Source organism: Protomyctophum bolini (assembly GCF_963924005.1).
Source record: "Protomyctophum bolini genome assembly, chromosome: 12".
Lineage (NCBI taxonomy): Eukaryota > Metazoa > Chordata > Actinopteri > Myctophiformes > Myctophidae > Protomyctophum > Protomyctophum bolini.
In genome coordinates, this window is record NC_137873.1 from 43,345,668 (window position 1) to 43,362,172 (window position 16,505).

At 44.0% G+C, this 16,505-nt stretch overlaps 1 protein-coding gene across 2 annotated transcripts; it reads left to right on the top strand.

Annotated features, from left to right (window-relative positions):
* Window positions 1-926: 926 nt before the first annotated feature.
* pigr (polymeric immunoglobulin receptor) lies at window positions 927-16,166 on the top strand. Of its 2 annotated transcripts, none has more exons than XM_080777380.1 (8): window positions 927-1,034; window positions 1,713-2,063; window positions 6,046-6,127; window positions 7,347-7,597; window positions 9,598-9,718; window positions 11,996-12,084; window positions 13,459-13,508; window positions 13,662-16,166. In XM_080777380.1, the coding sequence occupies exons 1-8, from the start codon at window positions 986-988 to the stop codon at window positions 13,746-13,748; spliced, it is 1,080 nt and encodes a 359-aa protein (XP_080633506.1). In that variant the 5' UTR covers window positions 927-985; the 3' UTR covers window positions 13,749-16,166. The 2 variants fall into 2 exon arrangements, with proteins under 2 accessions (XP_080633506.1, XP_080633507.1); XM_080777381.1 differs by having other exon boundaries at window positions 9,604-9,718.
* Window positions 16,167-16,505: the final 339 nt, after the last annotated feature.

Genomic DNA, 16,505 nt, shown 5'->3' on the forward strand with positions numbered 1-16,505 from the left:
TCACTGGTTATATAAAATGGTAAATGGTGCATTTATATAGCGATTTTATCCAAGGCGCTTTACATAGATTGTGCATTACATTCACACACTCATTCATACACCGATTGCAGCGGAAGCCATGCAAGGCACCAACCAGCACATCGGGAGCAACTTTGGGTTCAGTGTCGTCTTGCCCAAGGACACTTCGACATGTAGACAGGAGGAGGAGGAGCCGGGATTCGAACCGCCGACCCATATGGATCATTGGACGACCTGCTCTACCTCTTGAGCCACAGGTGCCAAAACTGGACACAACTAACTGGTCAGAGGTCTGGTGTTACTAGCTACTTTGTTTTATTTACACCAAAATGGCATTGATACAGTGAACAATGGCAATTAATTACATGCCGTTACCATTTTAATGTTGAAAGCATTTCCCCTGAATCAAATGCTACCTGTTTATTGCCAAGAGTAATATAAAGTGTTTATAAAACGTCAATAACTTCAATATATTAAGCTTTTGTAACACATTTATATTGTTTTGTTGTACGTTTTCTTTGTATTGTGGCTTTCACATTTTACTGTAGATAAGAGGCAAGGGAACCTTTAACACATTTCGATATTCAGTAGATAAATTGCAAATGTTCTGAATTATATCTGGAGCACTAAATGTGTAGATTGGTGTGTTCATAGAGGGTTAAATAATTAAAAAAAGAATGTCAAAGTCAATCTAAACTTAAATAATCATTGCTATTTAGTTCACAGACCGCAAGAAGCACAGTTGCAAAACAAAAAGTCTGGTTTCTTGAATGATCATTTTAGTTTCCTAAAATTCCACAAAAAAAAAACCCTCCGGCACTGATATGGTTAACATCATGATTCAAAACATCTGGATTCCACATGTGGTCATGTGACCAACAGGAAGTCAGGATTGCGGAATGGGGGGGGGGGGCTTTTGGAGAGCTCTTCACTCGTCAAACGTCAAACTGATTAGGAGTTAAACAACATGCAGCAGCTTCTCCTGCTCACCGTTGGACTGCTCGCCTACATTCCAGGTAATACCGCTCATCCGTTCACTGGTGATTAGTCGCAGATCATGTTCAGACGCTTCTTAAGGAGAGGGAAAGGTAGGAAATCTTGTGAGAAAAGAAAATCTGCTGCTTTGTTACTTTTCGTTATCCAGGGTTTTCCACAACACTGCATGTTGTTTTGTTTGTTTTGTGAGCAAAGTTCAGGCAGACTTTTATGTAACTTTTGTCTCGTATTACGTATAGCTACAAAGACCACTTTCAACTGTGCTTTTGAACTGTCGTAGACCCCAAATCAGAATTGCGTTATATGGCATGTTCCAACTTTGGGAATTTTCAAGTTTTGGAGGAAGTGAAAATGGCTATAAGTATTCATTCATAGAAAACGAAACCAGAACTGTGGAAGAAAAGCGGTTCTTGAGACTACGGTTTGTGGGAATATGCACGCACACACACACACACACACACACACACTCACACACACAGTTATATAACTACTACTACTTATAACTGCTACAAAAATGCGATCTCTATTCTCTACAGATATATTTGTATTGATTTTTACTTTTTTTAACAAACAACACAATTGGTGGTGGTTTGATGATGAGGTGATCTGATCTCAAGAACACACGAGGACAAACTTATAACCACTGATTCAAAATGCTTTTAATAATAATAATAACCCACTTTTTCCACAATCTGCAGCCTCTCTATGTAGAGTGACCACAATAGAGGAGCTCACGGTCCTGGAGGGCGGCTCTGCCTCGGTCCCGTGTCATTACGACCCTCAGTATGCCGGCCACGTCAAGTACTGGTGCCGAGGGAGAACCATCAACTTCTGCTCCAGCCTCGCGCGGACGGACGAGCCTCGGTCGGCCTCGGCCGGCGGGGCCGGCGGGGAGGTGGACATCTTTGACGACCCCGTGCAGCAGGTGTTCACGGTCACCATGAAGGACCTGAAGGAGGCGGACGGCGGCTGGTACTGGTGCGGCGTGGAGGTGGGGAACATGTGGACCGCCGACGTCACCGCCTCCGTCCACATCAACGTCCTTCATGGTGAGTAAAAAGGCCCATTCATAGTCTGGATTTTTGGGTGGTGAGGTGACCGCCGCCGCTCCGGTGGTGAGGTGACCACCGCTCCGGTGGTGAGGTGACCACCGCTCCGGTGGTGAGGTGACCACCGCCGCTCCGGTGGTGAGGTGACCACCGCCGCTCCGGTGGTGAGGTGACCGCCGCTCCGGTGGTGAGCTGACCACCACCGCTCCGGTGGTGAGCTGACCACCGCCGCTCCGGTGGTGAGCTGACCACCGCCGCTCCGGTGGTGAGCTGACCACCGCTCCGGAGCTGAAATAAGTTAAATAACGTTGAGCGGTGGTGAGTAAAAACAGAGAGAAGGGCTGGAGTGGTGGCGGTGGTTTGCTCTTCACCGCGGCTCAGTGACGTCATGTTGTAGTTCGGTGGTCACCTCACCGTATGAGCCTTAACATGCAAGGTGCGGGAATGGCTCATGACGGGTAGAGTGGCCGCTAGAGAACCCGGATGGGGAAACATGAGGTTCCCGGTTCGATCCCGCGGACTCCCGCCCCAGAGTTGGTGTCGAAGTGTCCTTGAGCAAGAACCCCTAATTGCTCCCGATGTGCAGGTTAGGTTGGTGCCTCGCATGGTGTCCTCCGTCCATCCGTGTGTGAATGGGTGAATAATGACGTAATGCACGATCTCTGTAAAGCGCTTTGGATAATTAAGCACTATATGAATGCACCATTTAACATTTAAGGTGGTCCTCCTGATATGGTCATAAATGCTTTTATTTTTTATTAGATTGCCTTATTGTCACATTATTGACATTACATTTAAGACATTAACACATTTCTATCATATTCTTCTGAACTGAATAGATTTCCGCGGTCAAAGGGCAATGCACCTCACAGAAACAGTTCATCGATTATTTTACAATTGATATTCATTCATATACACGAAACAAAGTGAAAATCAAAGGCAAATGTAAACGCCAACCACTGATATTGTCCAGGGCTGAGATAAGGGAAAGGTATTAATGATTAAATGCACAAATAACGACGACATAGATAAATTACTATCACTAAATACCTCTGAGAAAACGATAAACGTAATCAGTTTGGATTTAATTTAGATTCATAAATACTCTCCCCCTGCAGGGCGTTGCTGAAAATCAGCTACTACCCTGGGTAAATAATGGATTAAAAAAAAAAGAGAAGAAAAAAAGGACTCACAGGCCTGCTGTGATGCGAGTCCATAGTTTACCTCAACCCAATTTCACACTTGTGGGATCAGCTCGGGCGTGCTGTACGTGCTAGACGTGACCAACAGAACCCACGTTGGATGACTTTGCAACAAAACGTGGTTGAGGAATCGGATGGGATGCCATGGCCCATGATGCCACCCCACAGCAAAACGTGGCTAGGATGGTGAGCAGCTTGAAGAGGAGGTTTTCAAGCTGTTGTGGCTGTGTATGGAATCTTCCAGGCGCTACTGAATTCCATAACACTGAGTGTAAAATTAATAGAGTATAAAAATGGCCAATATGGGCTTTTCCCCCCTTTTATTACTGTGGGAGTGTACAATTATCCAATCCACTAAGCAACTCCAAAAGGATGAATTACCAACCACTTGTTTTGGAGGCGCTGCCCACACGTTTAGCTGTGTTGCTCATTCCACGAACGCCCGGTCCTTACACGCTATACCTCGTTGTAAAGGTGACTAATCAACGATTAAAATTATATAAAATACAATGCCATTTGGTGTCGGTAAAATGGAGAAGTAATGGACCAAAGTTAAGTTTCAGAACTTTTGTTGCCGAGATTACTTAGATAAACCTTTTATTAATCCCGTGGGGGGAATTCAGGCGCCAGCCAGCGGCATGCTCCGCTCTGGCCTGGACTAATCAGAGTCACTGGACTAATTTGAAGATGGGGAGCCAGGGAGTTAAGAACTCAGAATCCCAACAAAAGACACTGGTGTCTAAAAACTGGGGCAGACTTGGGCCTCGGGGCATGTCATTGCCCTGACTGACAGCCATGACCTTCCATGAAATTCCCATTCCTCAGTCTATTTAATATCGTATAAAGCAAAGCTTAACGAAACAAAATCAATCGAGTTTTGATTGTATGAATCCAACCCTCTTCACGTCCTCTCACTGCATGAGAACAAGGGGCCTCCTGTTCCTCTGACAGACAGTTAAAAGTACACCACAAGCTCCTTCGTTCGGTTGAGATTGAGCTTCAGGTAATTGTCCCACCATGTGATGAAGCTCCCCGTCATTCGTCTGTACTCCAAAAAGAGTCTCTTGGTGAATTATAATATTCACGGTCTGGATTGGAATCTTACATGTCAATATAGGAATAATTTGCATTTAGTCCCCTCCACCCCCCCCCCCCCCCCTCTCTCTCTCTCTCTCTCTCTCTCTCACACACACACACACAGACACACACACACGCTCGCGCACACACACACACACACACACACACACACACACACACACACACACACACACACACACACACACACACACACACACACACACACACACACACACACACACACACACACACACAGTCACGCACACACACACACGCACACACAGACACACACAGTGTCACACACACACACACACACACACACACACACACACACACAGTCACACAGTCACACAGACACACACACACACACACACACACACACACACACAGACACACACACACACACACACACACACACACGCACGCTCGCACACACACACACACACACACACACACACACACACACACACACAGTGGAACAATACAATACAAACAAAATTGAAAGTCAGAATCTCCAATAAATCCATTTTGATGTACCGAGGTCGCTCGATGCAGATAGTGCAGGAAATACACACAATGATTCATCTTTACACACACACACACACACACACACACACACACACACACACACTGTGTGTACATGTACATATAATGTAATATCAATACGTGTAATGTAAACAATAACCTGTAAACATTAACCTGGTTGGCGAATGTACAATAACTATGATGCTGCATTTCTAGTTATTTCTACACTGCGATGATCGTCAGGTGATCTGATGTCTGTAGCCATGCAGTGCTCCTAAAGCATAGGTATTGTGATGACCCATCCTGTTTGTGTCTGGTATTAAGACTGCTCTCTGTTCATGTGCAGGAGGAGGAGACCAGCCTGCATAGGGGTGTGGCTTAGATGAGGAGGCACACCTGACTCCAATCTGGCTCAGGAGTATTTAAGCAGGCTGGTCATGAAGGCCATTCTTCCCCTCTCTCTCCTGCCTAGGAAACAATGCTTGTTCTTTATACTCCTTTGAGTTAGTTTTGACCTAAGTTGCTGCACTTGCACATACACTATACTTTCACAAAAAGTTTGTGAAAGTTTGTGCTTTTATTTTTGAGTTGACGGATGGATAGAGGGTATGTGCCTGACATCATGGTACCTGGAAGTTATGCGGGAACGCCCACTGAGTGGCAAAAAACTACTTTCTGGCCTTAAGACAGCCCATTCATCCACACAGAAAAGTCCTGTCTGATTGCATTAGACAATGTTAAACTCACCAACGTTGCAGCTGTACGAAAAGCTTGAATTATCCTCTTTCTATCTGCAAGAGTTTTTCTTTCATAAAAATCCACCATAGAAACGTTATGAGCTAACTTTCTGTCGAGAAATGCCCTGCATTTGATTATTTTTCTAAGTGTCATAGTTTGGAAGTGCTTGTTTTCAACAACACAACATTTTGCTGCCTCCTGCATTATGTGACATTTAGAAACGGGTACGCAGGACGGTTGAGTGATTTTCTCAGTCTAGATGAGGGGGGCGTGTCCTGATGGGAAAATCATGCATGTGCGTACTCTCTATACCTGTCAAGCCCAGATGGGACTATAAGCTGTAACGTTTCTCTTTAGTGTGTTTTTAGTGTGCAAATGTGCTAGATTTATCACAGACATGTTTACTGAGCAGGTCTCCCGTGCGTGCTTGTGTTCCACAGACGTGACGGTGGTCAACAGCCAAGTCAGTGGAGTGGAAGGGGACAGTGTCACTGTTGAATGTCACTACAGTGAAAGATACAGGTATTACATCTTGTTGCTATAGCCACTTGATTCATAATAGAGAAAAAAAAGAAAAAATTGAATCCCATGATTTTGTAACCCATTTTTTCCCCCAGTGTCAATTACCTAATGTAATCCCATGGGCGCTACACTTCCTCTGCCAACCTGGGGGGGGGGGGGGGCAGCAGACTGACCTCATGCTTCCTTCTATGCATGAGGAGTCCAAGCTGCTTTTTATCACCTGACAGGGGAGAGTTTCACCGGCCGGACGTAGCGTGTGCCGGAAGGAACACGTTATTCCAACCAGTTCCTTTCCCCTCCATCAGGCGCCCCGGCTGGCCAGGGGGAGGTAGTTTTAGAGACCAGGATTACTGCATGTTTTTGTGAGGGTACCTACCCTAGGGGACACGGGGAGAACATGCAAACTCCACACAGAAAGGCCCTTTGTGTTATAATTTGAGTGTTCAAATGGAACCAAATGGACCCATAAGAGTCCATTTGGTTCCATTTGTAAACTCCTACTGAGTAACAAATCGAAGAAATAATCCACAAGAGGCTGTGCTTTGGATCGTACTGTGTGTGGTTATTGCCTTTCCTTTCTAGTTACAATTGACTGTTCTCAGAGGATATCTATTTTTATTTCCCTGGCAGTGTGCTGCGAAGCCCCTTGTAACTGTGCCTCTGAAAGAGGACGTAAAGTGTATTGTTATTATAACCCTTACATGCACCTATAAATGCTCCTCTTGTATTATTACCATGGCTACTGCAATCCTTTAATCCATGAGGACGGAATTGAAAGAAAATGTCTTCAACATTTTCTGAAAAACCTCATGTTTCTATATCAGTGGTTCTCAATATTTCATGTCAAGGACCCCAAAAATGATATGCATTTGGTCGCCGACCCCCATCTTAAAATATGTTGTTCCAGGGACCCCCCCCCCCCAGAAGCAAAGATTTGAGTTTAAAACGTTTGCTCTGAAAAAATATTTATTCAAAGATTAACACCACATTTTCACGATTAAAATTTTTTTTAGCAGACCTACAAGCTCGTAGCGCAGCACTCGGTGCCGCGCTACGAGCTTTATAGATCTGCTATTTTTCAATAGCTAAAAGTATAACAAAACAAAACGAAACACCAAAAAGGGTTAATTCCTGCCCCCAAAATGGACTAATCTTTTACTGTGTAATAATAATAATAATAATCAATGTTTCGTTCATTCTTTACCGTAACACTAAACAGACAGGCTGAGAAGAAGTGGTGCCGCAGTGGAGACTGGAGCTCCTGTCTGGTGACGGACTCCGCGGGCAACTACAGGGACGCCTCGGTGGCTCTGGTGGACGACGGGGCGCGGGGGTCCTTCACCGTCACCATCGCGGACCTGAGGATGAGAGACACGGGCTGGTACTTCTGCGCCGCGGGACAGCGCCAGAAGGCCGTGCACCTGCAGGTCACACCGCGACCCGCCACCACGCCGCCACCCGTCACCACCAGTAGGTTCACCAACGACTCGTAAATCCTAGTTCTGAGAACTGTTTATTTGATGCCGGTATATATATTTCGTATACCAATTCTTGGAATACGTTGCGTGTCTTAAGTACCAGGTCTTATTACTCAACTTAAGACCTGGAGGGTATACCAGCTCAGTGGCCTTGTGGTTAGAGTGTCCGCCCTGAGACTGGGAGGTTGGGGTTCGATCCCCGGCCGGGTCATACCAAAGACTGTAAAAATGGGACTCAATGCCTCCCTGCTTGACACTCAGCATCAAGGGTTGGATTGGGGGTAAGTCCCTGTGACATACTAGCGTCATGTCCAGGGGGTGTACTTGTTCATCAAGCTGCCTCACGCTACAGAAACAGGAGATAGGCTCCTGCCCCTATGGGCCTCATGGCTACAGAAACAGGAGATAGGCTCCTGCCCCCTATGGGCCTCATGGCTACAGAAACAGGAGATAGGCTCCTGCCCCTATGGGCCTCATGGCTACAGAAACAGGAGATAGGCTCCTGCCCCTATGGGCCTCATGGCTACAGAAACAGGAGATAGGCTCCTGCCCCCTATGGGCCTCATGGCTCGGCAAGGCTACTTACTTAAGACCTGGAGGCGTGGTCAATGCTCTTTGGCCAAATGGCATTGATCACGCCTCCAGGTCTTAAGTTAAGTAATACGACCTGGTACTTAAGACACGCAAAATACAGCCCTTATTGTTCAATTCAGATTGTGACCAAATTGTGGAGTTTTGTTACTTTACATAAGATAATGAAAGGTATATCCTGACCTATACAGTATGTGGAACAAAGCAACTGTTAATAATAAATTGATGGCCCAAAATCTAAATATTCTGATGTGCTTTTGGACCCTAATCCATATCTGTGGTGATTGTTACAGTTGTAGATATTTCTAACTATGGCTTTAAGGTCATAAAGAAGGTTATAAGAAAAGGCTGTAAAAATTATAACAAATGACATGTCAAAGAATAGACTTTTTGCAAAGCTATAAAACATCTGCGTGACCCACTGCCTTTGATGATCTCATTCATCGCCACTTGCGATGAATAAGTACACCCCCCCTGTGTTCTTATTCATTTGGTGTCTTGTTCAAGGACAATTTGACTTTGACCAGTTCTGGAAAAGGTTTGGAATTCATCACGGGACCCTAGAATAGAATTTATGAAGATTCATGAAGAGTTTTCTGCCCAAACGGCTTGCGTCATTGCAGCCTATTGTTGTACCCTACCTATAGTACCTACCGGACGTGGAAACAAAGAACAGATCTACAAACTCACACAACGTGCTGCAGCGCGATCCTAATCCTATCGGCTATAGGATAGGTGGTGTAGCAAAGATCTGGCACGATATTTGGAATGGAATCATACCATTCTCTATTCTATGCTTTATTTTTTTGCTATATATAGGAGTAAAGTCGAGACTCATTATTTTGCACTGAATGCCTGGAAATTGGGTTAAATATCCAGGAAAAGTTTTGGAAACCTGTCTGTAACAAAACGGAACCCAACCACCCTGTGTTCTAACCCATTTTGGGCGGGAACCCGTTTTGGTGCATGTTTTAAACATTGTGTTATAATTTAGCTATTGAAAAATAGCAGATCTACAAGCTCATAGAGCTTGTAGCTAAGAGCTAAGAGCTTGTAGTTCTGCTATTTTTGAAACATCGTGAAAATGTGGCACAGATCTTTGAATATATACTCTTTCAGAGTGAACGTTTTTAACTCAAAGCTTTGCTTCTGGGGTGGGGGGGTCCCTGGAACAACATATTTTCAGATGGGGGGGGGGGGGTCGGCGGCCAATTACATTTATTTTTGGGGGTCCTTGACATGAAATATTGAACAACCACTGATACAGAAACATGAGGTTTTTCAGAAAACTGTCAGGACGTTTTTTTTTTAATTTCGACGTCAGACTTAAATGGATTAAATTGTGTGTGTCCCCACATTATACTGAGTCCTGACTGAGAGTTCTGTATAATGTCTTTATAGCTCCAGCTGCTGTGTCTACGGTGATGCCATCGTCGTCACAACAACCTCCGGCGTCTTCCACCGCCGTCTACCTTCCTCTGCAGCCCAAGAACATCACCATGGACCCGGGGGACACGCAGAGGTAACAGCCGTAACACTGCAACAACAATGTTGAGCTGAGACTGAGAGGAAATGTTATTATACACAGTTTATTCCCACACATTGCAGGTGCAAATTAACTCATTCTGACCTGAGATCAGATTCATACGAGGTTTCCACTGGGGGACACACTGGTCTGATTAACCCATTCTGACCTGAGATCAGATTCTAAAAATGTCAGTCGTTCTTCGATTTTTCAAAAATAGCAGACCTACAAGCTCGTAGCGCGCCACTCGGTGGCGCGCTATGAGCTTGTAGATCTGCTATTTTTCAATAGCTAAAGCACGACATGACGCCAACACCAAAATGGGTTCCCGTTCAGAATGGGTTAACCCATTTAGGCCTGAGGTCGAAATAAAAATAAAAGTCTTCTGAAAGAATATATATTCAAAGATTTGTGCCACATTTTCACGAATTTAAAGAAATTGCAGACCTAACAAGCTCGTATAGTGCGCCACTCGGTGGCGCGCTATGAGCTTGTAGATCCGCTATATTATACCCAGAATGGGTTAACCCCTTTTGGTGTTTCAAGAATTATGTTATACTTTAGCTATTGAAAAATAGCAGATCTACAAGCTCATAGCGCAGGGCACCGAGTGCCGCGCTATGAACTTGTAGGTCTGCTATTTTTGAAAAATCGTAAAAAATGTGTCGCAAATCTTTGAATATATATTCTTTCAAAGTGAATGTTTTTAACTCTGGTCTGAATGGATTAAGTGCGAGATCAGAGTAGATTATAATATATATTATATAATATTGTATGAAGTCCACAGGGCAATATTAATTGCGATGCGAGAGTGCGAGAGTCTACTCTAGCCAACACCAACTGGGGACTCCTGAATCACTTCATTAGAGTGAAAAGAGGACGTTGAAGTGCACGTAACATAACAAATCAAAATAACAAAGACCTCGTCGTCATCAGTGCCCATACCTGAGAGGCGGGGTTGGCAAAAGGGCCTTTCTGTGTGGAGTTTGCATGTTCTCCCCGTGTCCCCTAGGGTAGATACCCTCACATGTTCTCCCCGTGTCCCCTAGGGTAGGTACCCTCACATGTTCTCCTCGTGTCCCCTAGGGTAGGTACCCTCACATGTTCTCCCTGTGTCCCCCTATAGGGTAGGTACCCTCACATGTTCTCCCCGTGTCCCCTAGGGTAGGTACCCTCACATGTTCTCCCCGTGTCCCCCTATAGGGTAGTTACCCTCACATGTTCTCCCCGTGTCCCCTAGGGTAGGTACCCTCACATGTTCTCCCCGTGTCCCCCTATAGGGTAGGTACCCTCACATGTTCTCCCCGTGTCCCCCTATAGGGTAGGTACCCTCACATGTTCTCCCCGTGTCCCCTAGGGTAGGTACCCTCACATGTTCTCCCCGTGTCCCCCTATAGGGTAGGTACCCTCACATGTTCTCCCCGTGTCCCCTATAGGGTAGGTACCCTCACATGTTCTCCCCGTGTCCCCCTATAGTGTAGGTACCCTCACATGTTCTCCCCGTGTCCCCCTATAGGGTAGGTACCCTCACAAAAAACATGCAGTAATCCTGGTCTCTAAAACTACCCCCCCCTGGCCAGCCGGGGCACCTGATGGAGGTGAAAGGAACTGGTCGGAATAACGTGTTCCTTCCATGCGCTATACCTCCAACCCGGGGGAAAAACTCCCCCCCCCTGTCAGGTGAAAAGAAGCAGCTTGGACTCCTCATGCATAGAAGGAAGCATGAGGTCAGTCCGCTTTGACTTTGATTCTACAGCTTGGGAGAGCCTTGGAATGACCTTTCTAGGACACACACAGGTAGGGAGGTTGTAGGTCATCACCAGTGTGTTGTCCTGAGTGCGGGCAGGGAACACAACAGGGTGAGAGAGATGTGAAGGTTGGATACCAGGCGTTCTGTTCCAACAGTAGGGGCTGACTAGGAATCAGTTGCAATATAAAATGCAGGATACTGTACTTTACCGTACAATACCTGTAATACTGTATACTGTAGTATTCTGTATGATTTTTATCACCAGCATTTCTCTCTCCAAGAAATTTCAAAACAGGTGTTTTTCTTTTTTACTTACCCTACACGCTCTCCACTCTTGTCACCTCCACTGTTTGCTTTGCTTTCATTGACATAATGTTTATCTAGCTAGGTCAAACATAGGACATTTAGTAAATGAAGTGTTGACGGGATATTCTTGTCCCTGCTGTTTATTTCAAGATAGCGCTCCCTGGAGGTTACAAGGTCTGTTTTGACTCTGAATGGTTCTGTTCTGTGCTTCTTCCCAGACGAGCCTTGGAGACGGCGGTGATCTGTGTTTCTCTGATGCTTCTCATGGGCATGGCCGTGTTGGCGAGGAGGATGTGGAATCAGCACAGTAAGGCAGCTTCTCACCTCTCTATCATTTAACTGTATGTACAGTGGTGGTGTCGTGATGGTGGTGGGGGGGGGGGGGGGGGGTGTACTCTTTACACAAAAATCTTTACACAAAAGTGTCAATATTGTTACAAGTAAATGTACGGAATTCAAAATGCACAAAAGTATTGGTATCAATTCAAAATGTACTTAAGCTATGTTTCTATGTCAGTCAAAAATAGCAGACCTACAAGCTATGAGCTTGTAGATCTGCTATTTTTCAATAGCTAAAGCATAACATAATGCCAACACCAAAATGGGTTAAAGTACCAAAAATCACACCCCTGTGAAGTGAGGGGCGCTCTTATGATCGTACATCATTATGACATAAATTTGTGGAGGTCAAAAATAGCCGATTTGCTCGTCCACATACTGTATGATGTAAATTCTCCAAATGTCCAAAATCTGCAAAATGGAGGAAATGTAATGTAATGTTTGTGTCAGACGGAAATCTACACTAATGGCTGAATATAGGAGGCCTCAAAGTTGAAGGTACTCATTATGCAGACCGTCTCCCTCCCGTCCTCCAGGTTAGTTAGTCACCCACGCCTCCATATATTGGTCACGCCTCGTGACATCACACATCCGTATATGGTCACGCCACGTGAGAAATTGTACAAAAAAAGTACAGTACTTAAGTTCCCACCCGCCACTGACTGTATCTATAACGTCTAATATACTGTATTCCCCGGTCCAGAGGGATATCACAATAAAATAATGACAATTAAATGATATACCGTAACAATAAAATGATATGACAATAAAATGATGACAATAAAATGATATAGCAATAAAATGACATGGCAATAAAATGATATAGCAATAAAATGACATGACAATAAAATGATATAGCAATAAAATGACATGACAATAACATATGTGTAGGAGCTACTGTATCTATTATCTTGCAATTAGCTGTGGCCTTTACCAAGGCAGCCTAGCCCCTCGGATAGCACTTTATGTAGACTTGGATAGTATTTTAAACAGACGTATAGCTTGTTTTACGTAGACAGCACTAGAATTGCATTTTATGTAGTCATAGCACTTCATAGTACACATGTATAGTATAGTTGACATAGATACTCCACTGTTAAACGTTCTTAGTTTATACATGATTCATGATAACTACTTTTTATATATGTGATGTATTGCCATGCTTTTGTTATTGCCCTGTGAAGCACTTTGAGCTACATTTATGTATGAAAGGTGCTATACAAATAAAGTTTATTATTATTATTATTATTGCTTAATGTAAATCGCTCTGGATTAAGAGCGTCTGCTAAATGCCCTAAATTGTCTACATTATAATAAAGCTGTTATTCCTGTCCATATCCAGAAAAAGAGCGACGGCTAAGACAGACAGAGGAGCTGAAAGCGAGGCTCACTGTAAGTATATATATACAGTACTATATATACGGTACTATCCGTCTGCCTGTGCCATGCCTCTCTCAAATTATTGAACAATGTCACGCTATTATGTACGTTTGAATGGGTTTTTATACAACGACTGTAACCTTCACGTCCTCTCCTCTTCCACAGGGTTACCCGGGGGACATAGGCGACCTGCACAGCGGCGCCACGGTCATTTTCCTCAACGGAGACTCACAGAATGCACACATGATCTGACCATGTGACCGACCATGTGACCGACCGATCCCATGTGCAGTACACCAGGTTACTAATAACTAACACACATATCATTACTGGAAACCCGGGGACATGATATGAAGTCATAATATACGGTACCATTTCAACATCGTGACTCTGTTACTTCATGTTATAAAGTTTCGGGGAAAATGTGTTTTGCGTTTACGTCGGATTAGGAAGGTTACCTGGTTTGATATACGCACTTTGGATCACTGTGCACAGTGAAATACCATATCAGTGTTAATTTAACCAATTCTGGGCGGGAACCCCTTTTGGTGTTTTAAGCATTACGTTTAGCTATTGAAAAATAGCAGATCTACAAGCTCATAGCACGGCACCGAGTGCCGCGTTACGAGCTTGTAGATGTGCTATTTTTGAAAAATCGTGAATGTGGCGCAAATCTTTTGAATGTATATTGTTTCACAGTGAACGTTTTTTAACTCAACTCTTTGCTTAGTTCTGAGGGGTTCCTGGAACAACTTATTTTTAGATGCGGCCCAGGCCGGGGGCCAATTACAATCTCGTAAATTGGTGGTCCGTGGCTCAGATGCCGAGTAAATAATAGCCCCTTGATATGAAAAGGATTGAAAACCACTGGAATGGAGGATGTAAGTGGTCCATTTCTATGTTCATTCTGTACATTACAGTACTGTACAATACATACACTGCTCTCTGTTGTTCTCTGTGAATCACCTCCAGGATGAAGGACCTTCGTGGTGCATCATGGTCTTTTATCTTTTCTGCAGAACACTGTCCACCCACTTTAAAATGGTGTGTGTCACTTTGTGTGGGATGTGCGTGTGTGCGTGCGTCACTTGCGTGCAAAGTTGAAGGTACTCAGTCATTATGCAGACTGTCTCCCGTCCTCTCAGTTAGTTAGTCACCCACGCCTCCATATATTGGTCACGTCTCTTGACATCACACATCCGTATATGGTCACGCCTTGTGACATCACACATCCATATATGGTCACGCCTCGTGACATCACACATCCACATATATGGTCACGCCTTGTGACATCACACATCCATATATGGTCACGCCTCGTGACATCACACCTCCATATACAGTATGGTCACGCCTCGTGACATCACACATCCATATATGGTCAAGCCACGTGAAAAATGGACATATACTCAAGACAAGTAAAGGAAACGTATCTCAAAATACATTTTCAAGAAATCTACTTAACCCATTCTGACCGGGCACCCATTTTGGTGTTAGCATCATGTTATGCTTTACCTATTGAAAAATATCAGATCTACAAGCTCGTATCGCGCCACAGAGTGGCGCGATACGAGCTTGTAGGTCTGCTATTTTTTGAAAAATCGAAGAACGACTGACATTTTTAGAATCTGATCTCAGGTCAGAATGGGTTAATCAGACCAGTGTGTGTCCGGTGGAAACCTCGTATGAATCTGATCTCAGGTCAGAATGGGTTAAAGAATGTAGAAGAATTGTTTTGTTTTTTTTGTGGACAAATGAATCGTAGCCAACGATTCCAGCGTGCTAAAATGTGACTAAAACTAAATGAAAACTTTTCAAGAGACTAATGACTAAAACTAAAAATCTAAATGTGCTGCCAAAAACAACACTGGTCCCACAGCCCTCACTCAGACGAGTGGAAACATAATGGTACCGTTTTATCATGAACATTATCCCATTCTGACCTGAGATCAGATTCATACGAGGTTTCCACTGGACACACACTGGTCTGATGAACCCATTCTGAGCCGAGATCAGATTCTAAAAATGTCAGTCGTTCTTCGATTTTTCTAAAAATAGCAGACCTACAAGCTCGTAGCGCGCCACTCGGTGGCGCGCTATGAGCTTGTAGATCTGCTATTTTTCAATAGCTAAAGCATAACATGATGCCAACACCAAAATGGGTGCCCGGTCAGAATGGGTTATATGAAGATAGGTTGAGAATGGGTGAAGTCGTCCTTCAAGCCAAATGAAGTGCCAGAAGCCCTAACTAAAATTATTCTTGGCAAGTTGGCATGAAATAAGATGTATCACTGCATTGACTGATGTTTTCCATAATTTGTCATGAAAGGGATTCCATTGGCCTCCCTTCACACAGTGTCCTCGTGGAACTTTACAGTCAAAGCTTTCCTCTGTCATGCTCTCTTCTGGATTTCAATTCAATCTTTTTTGCAATTTCGGGTTGAGGATATCGCTTCAGTAAGTGTTACTGTACATGCAAGCCTTTCTATCCTGTACTTCTATCATATTATAATGTACTGTGTTATTATTTTCAGTGCAGGGACAAAGCTGCTGGAGTGGACAAATATTGTACAAAAATGTGCCGTTTCTGATCAAATATTCCACCTCTTTATTATTGTGTGTGTATGCACTCGTATGAATGAGTGAAAAATAAACCCCTTTGAATCTTCAGGTGCTCTCATTAGTTGCGTGTCATTACGTGTCTGCATTTTGTGTGTATTTTTATGCACGGGTTCATCTGAAAACCCACAACATGAAACAAATTCAGTTGTCTTTATTTTTTGCTAATCAATCATCATGTTCTTTTGTATGCAAGTACATAGGAAAATGACAAATAAAATGATTCTGATGGACATCCTATGTGAAGGTGTGGAATCTGGAGGCTTGTGGAGGAAAATGAGAAGTCAGTCAGTCACTCGTTTTCTGTGAACAGCATTTGACACTGTCTATATGCAGCTTTACACAGTTGCACAGATGCTAGTTGTCTTCGTCCAAGATGAGAACAACTGA

Bases quoted from the DNA above. Each gene is read 5' to 3' on its own strand.
- pigr (XM_080777380.1), top strand. From the start codon at position 986: ATGCAGCAGCTTCTCCTGCTCACCGTTGGACTGCTCGCCTACATTCCA. The intron at 2,064-6,045 runs GTGAGTAAAAAG...TGTGTTCCACAG, and splicing joins CCACATCAACGTCCTTCATG to ACGTGACGGTGGTCAACAGC. The intron at 7,598-9,597 runs GTAGGTTCACCA...ATGTCTTTATAG, and splicing joins GCCGCCACCCGTCACCACCA to CTCCAGCTGCTGTGTCTACG.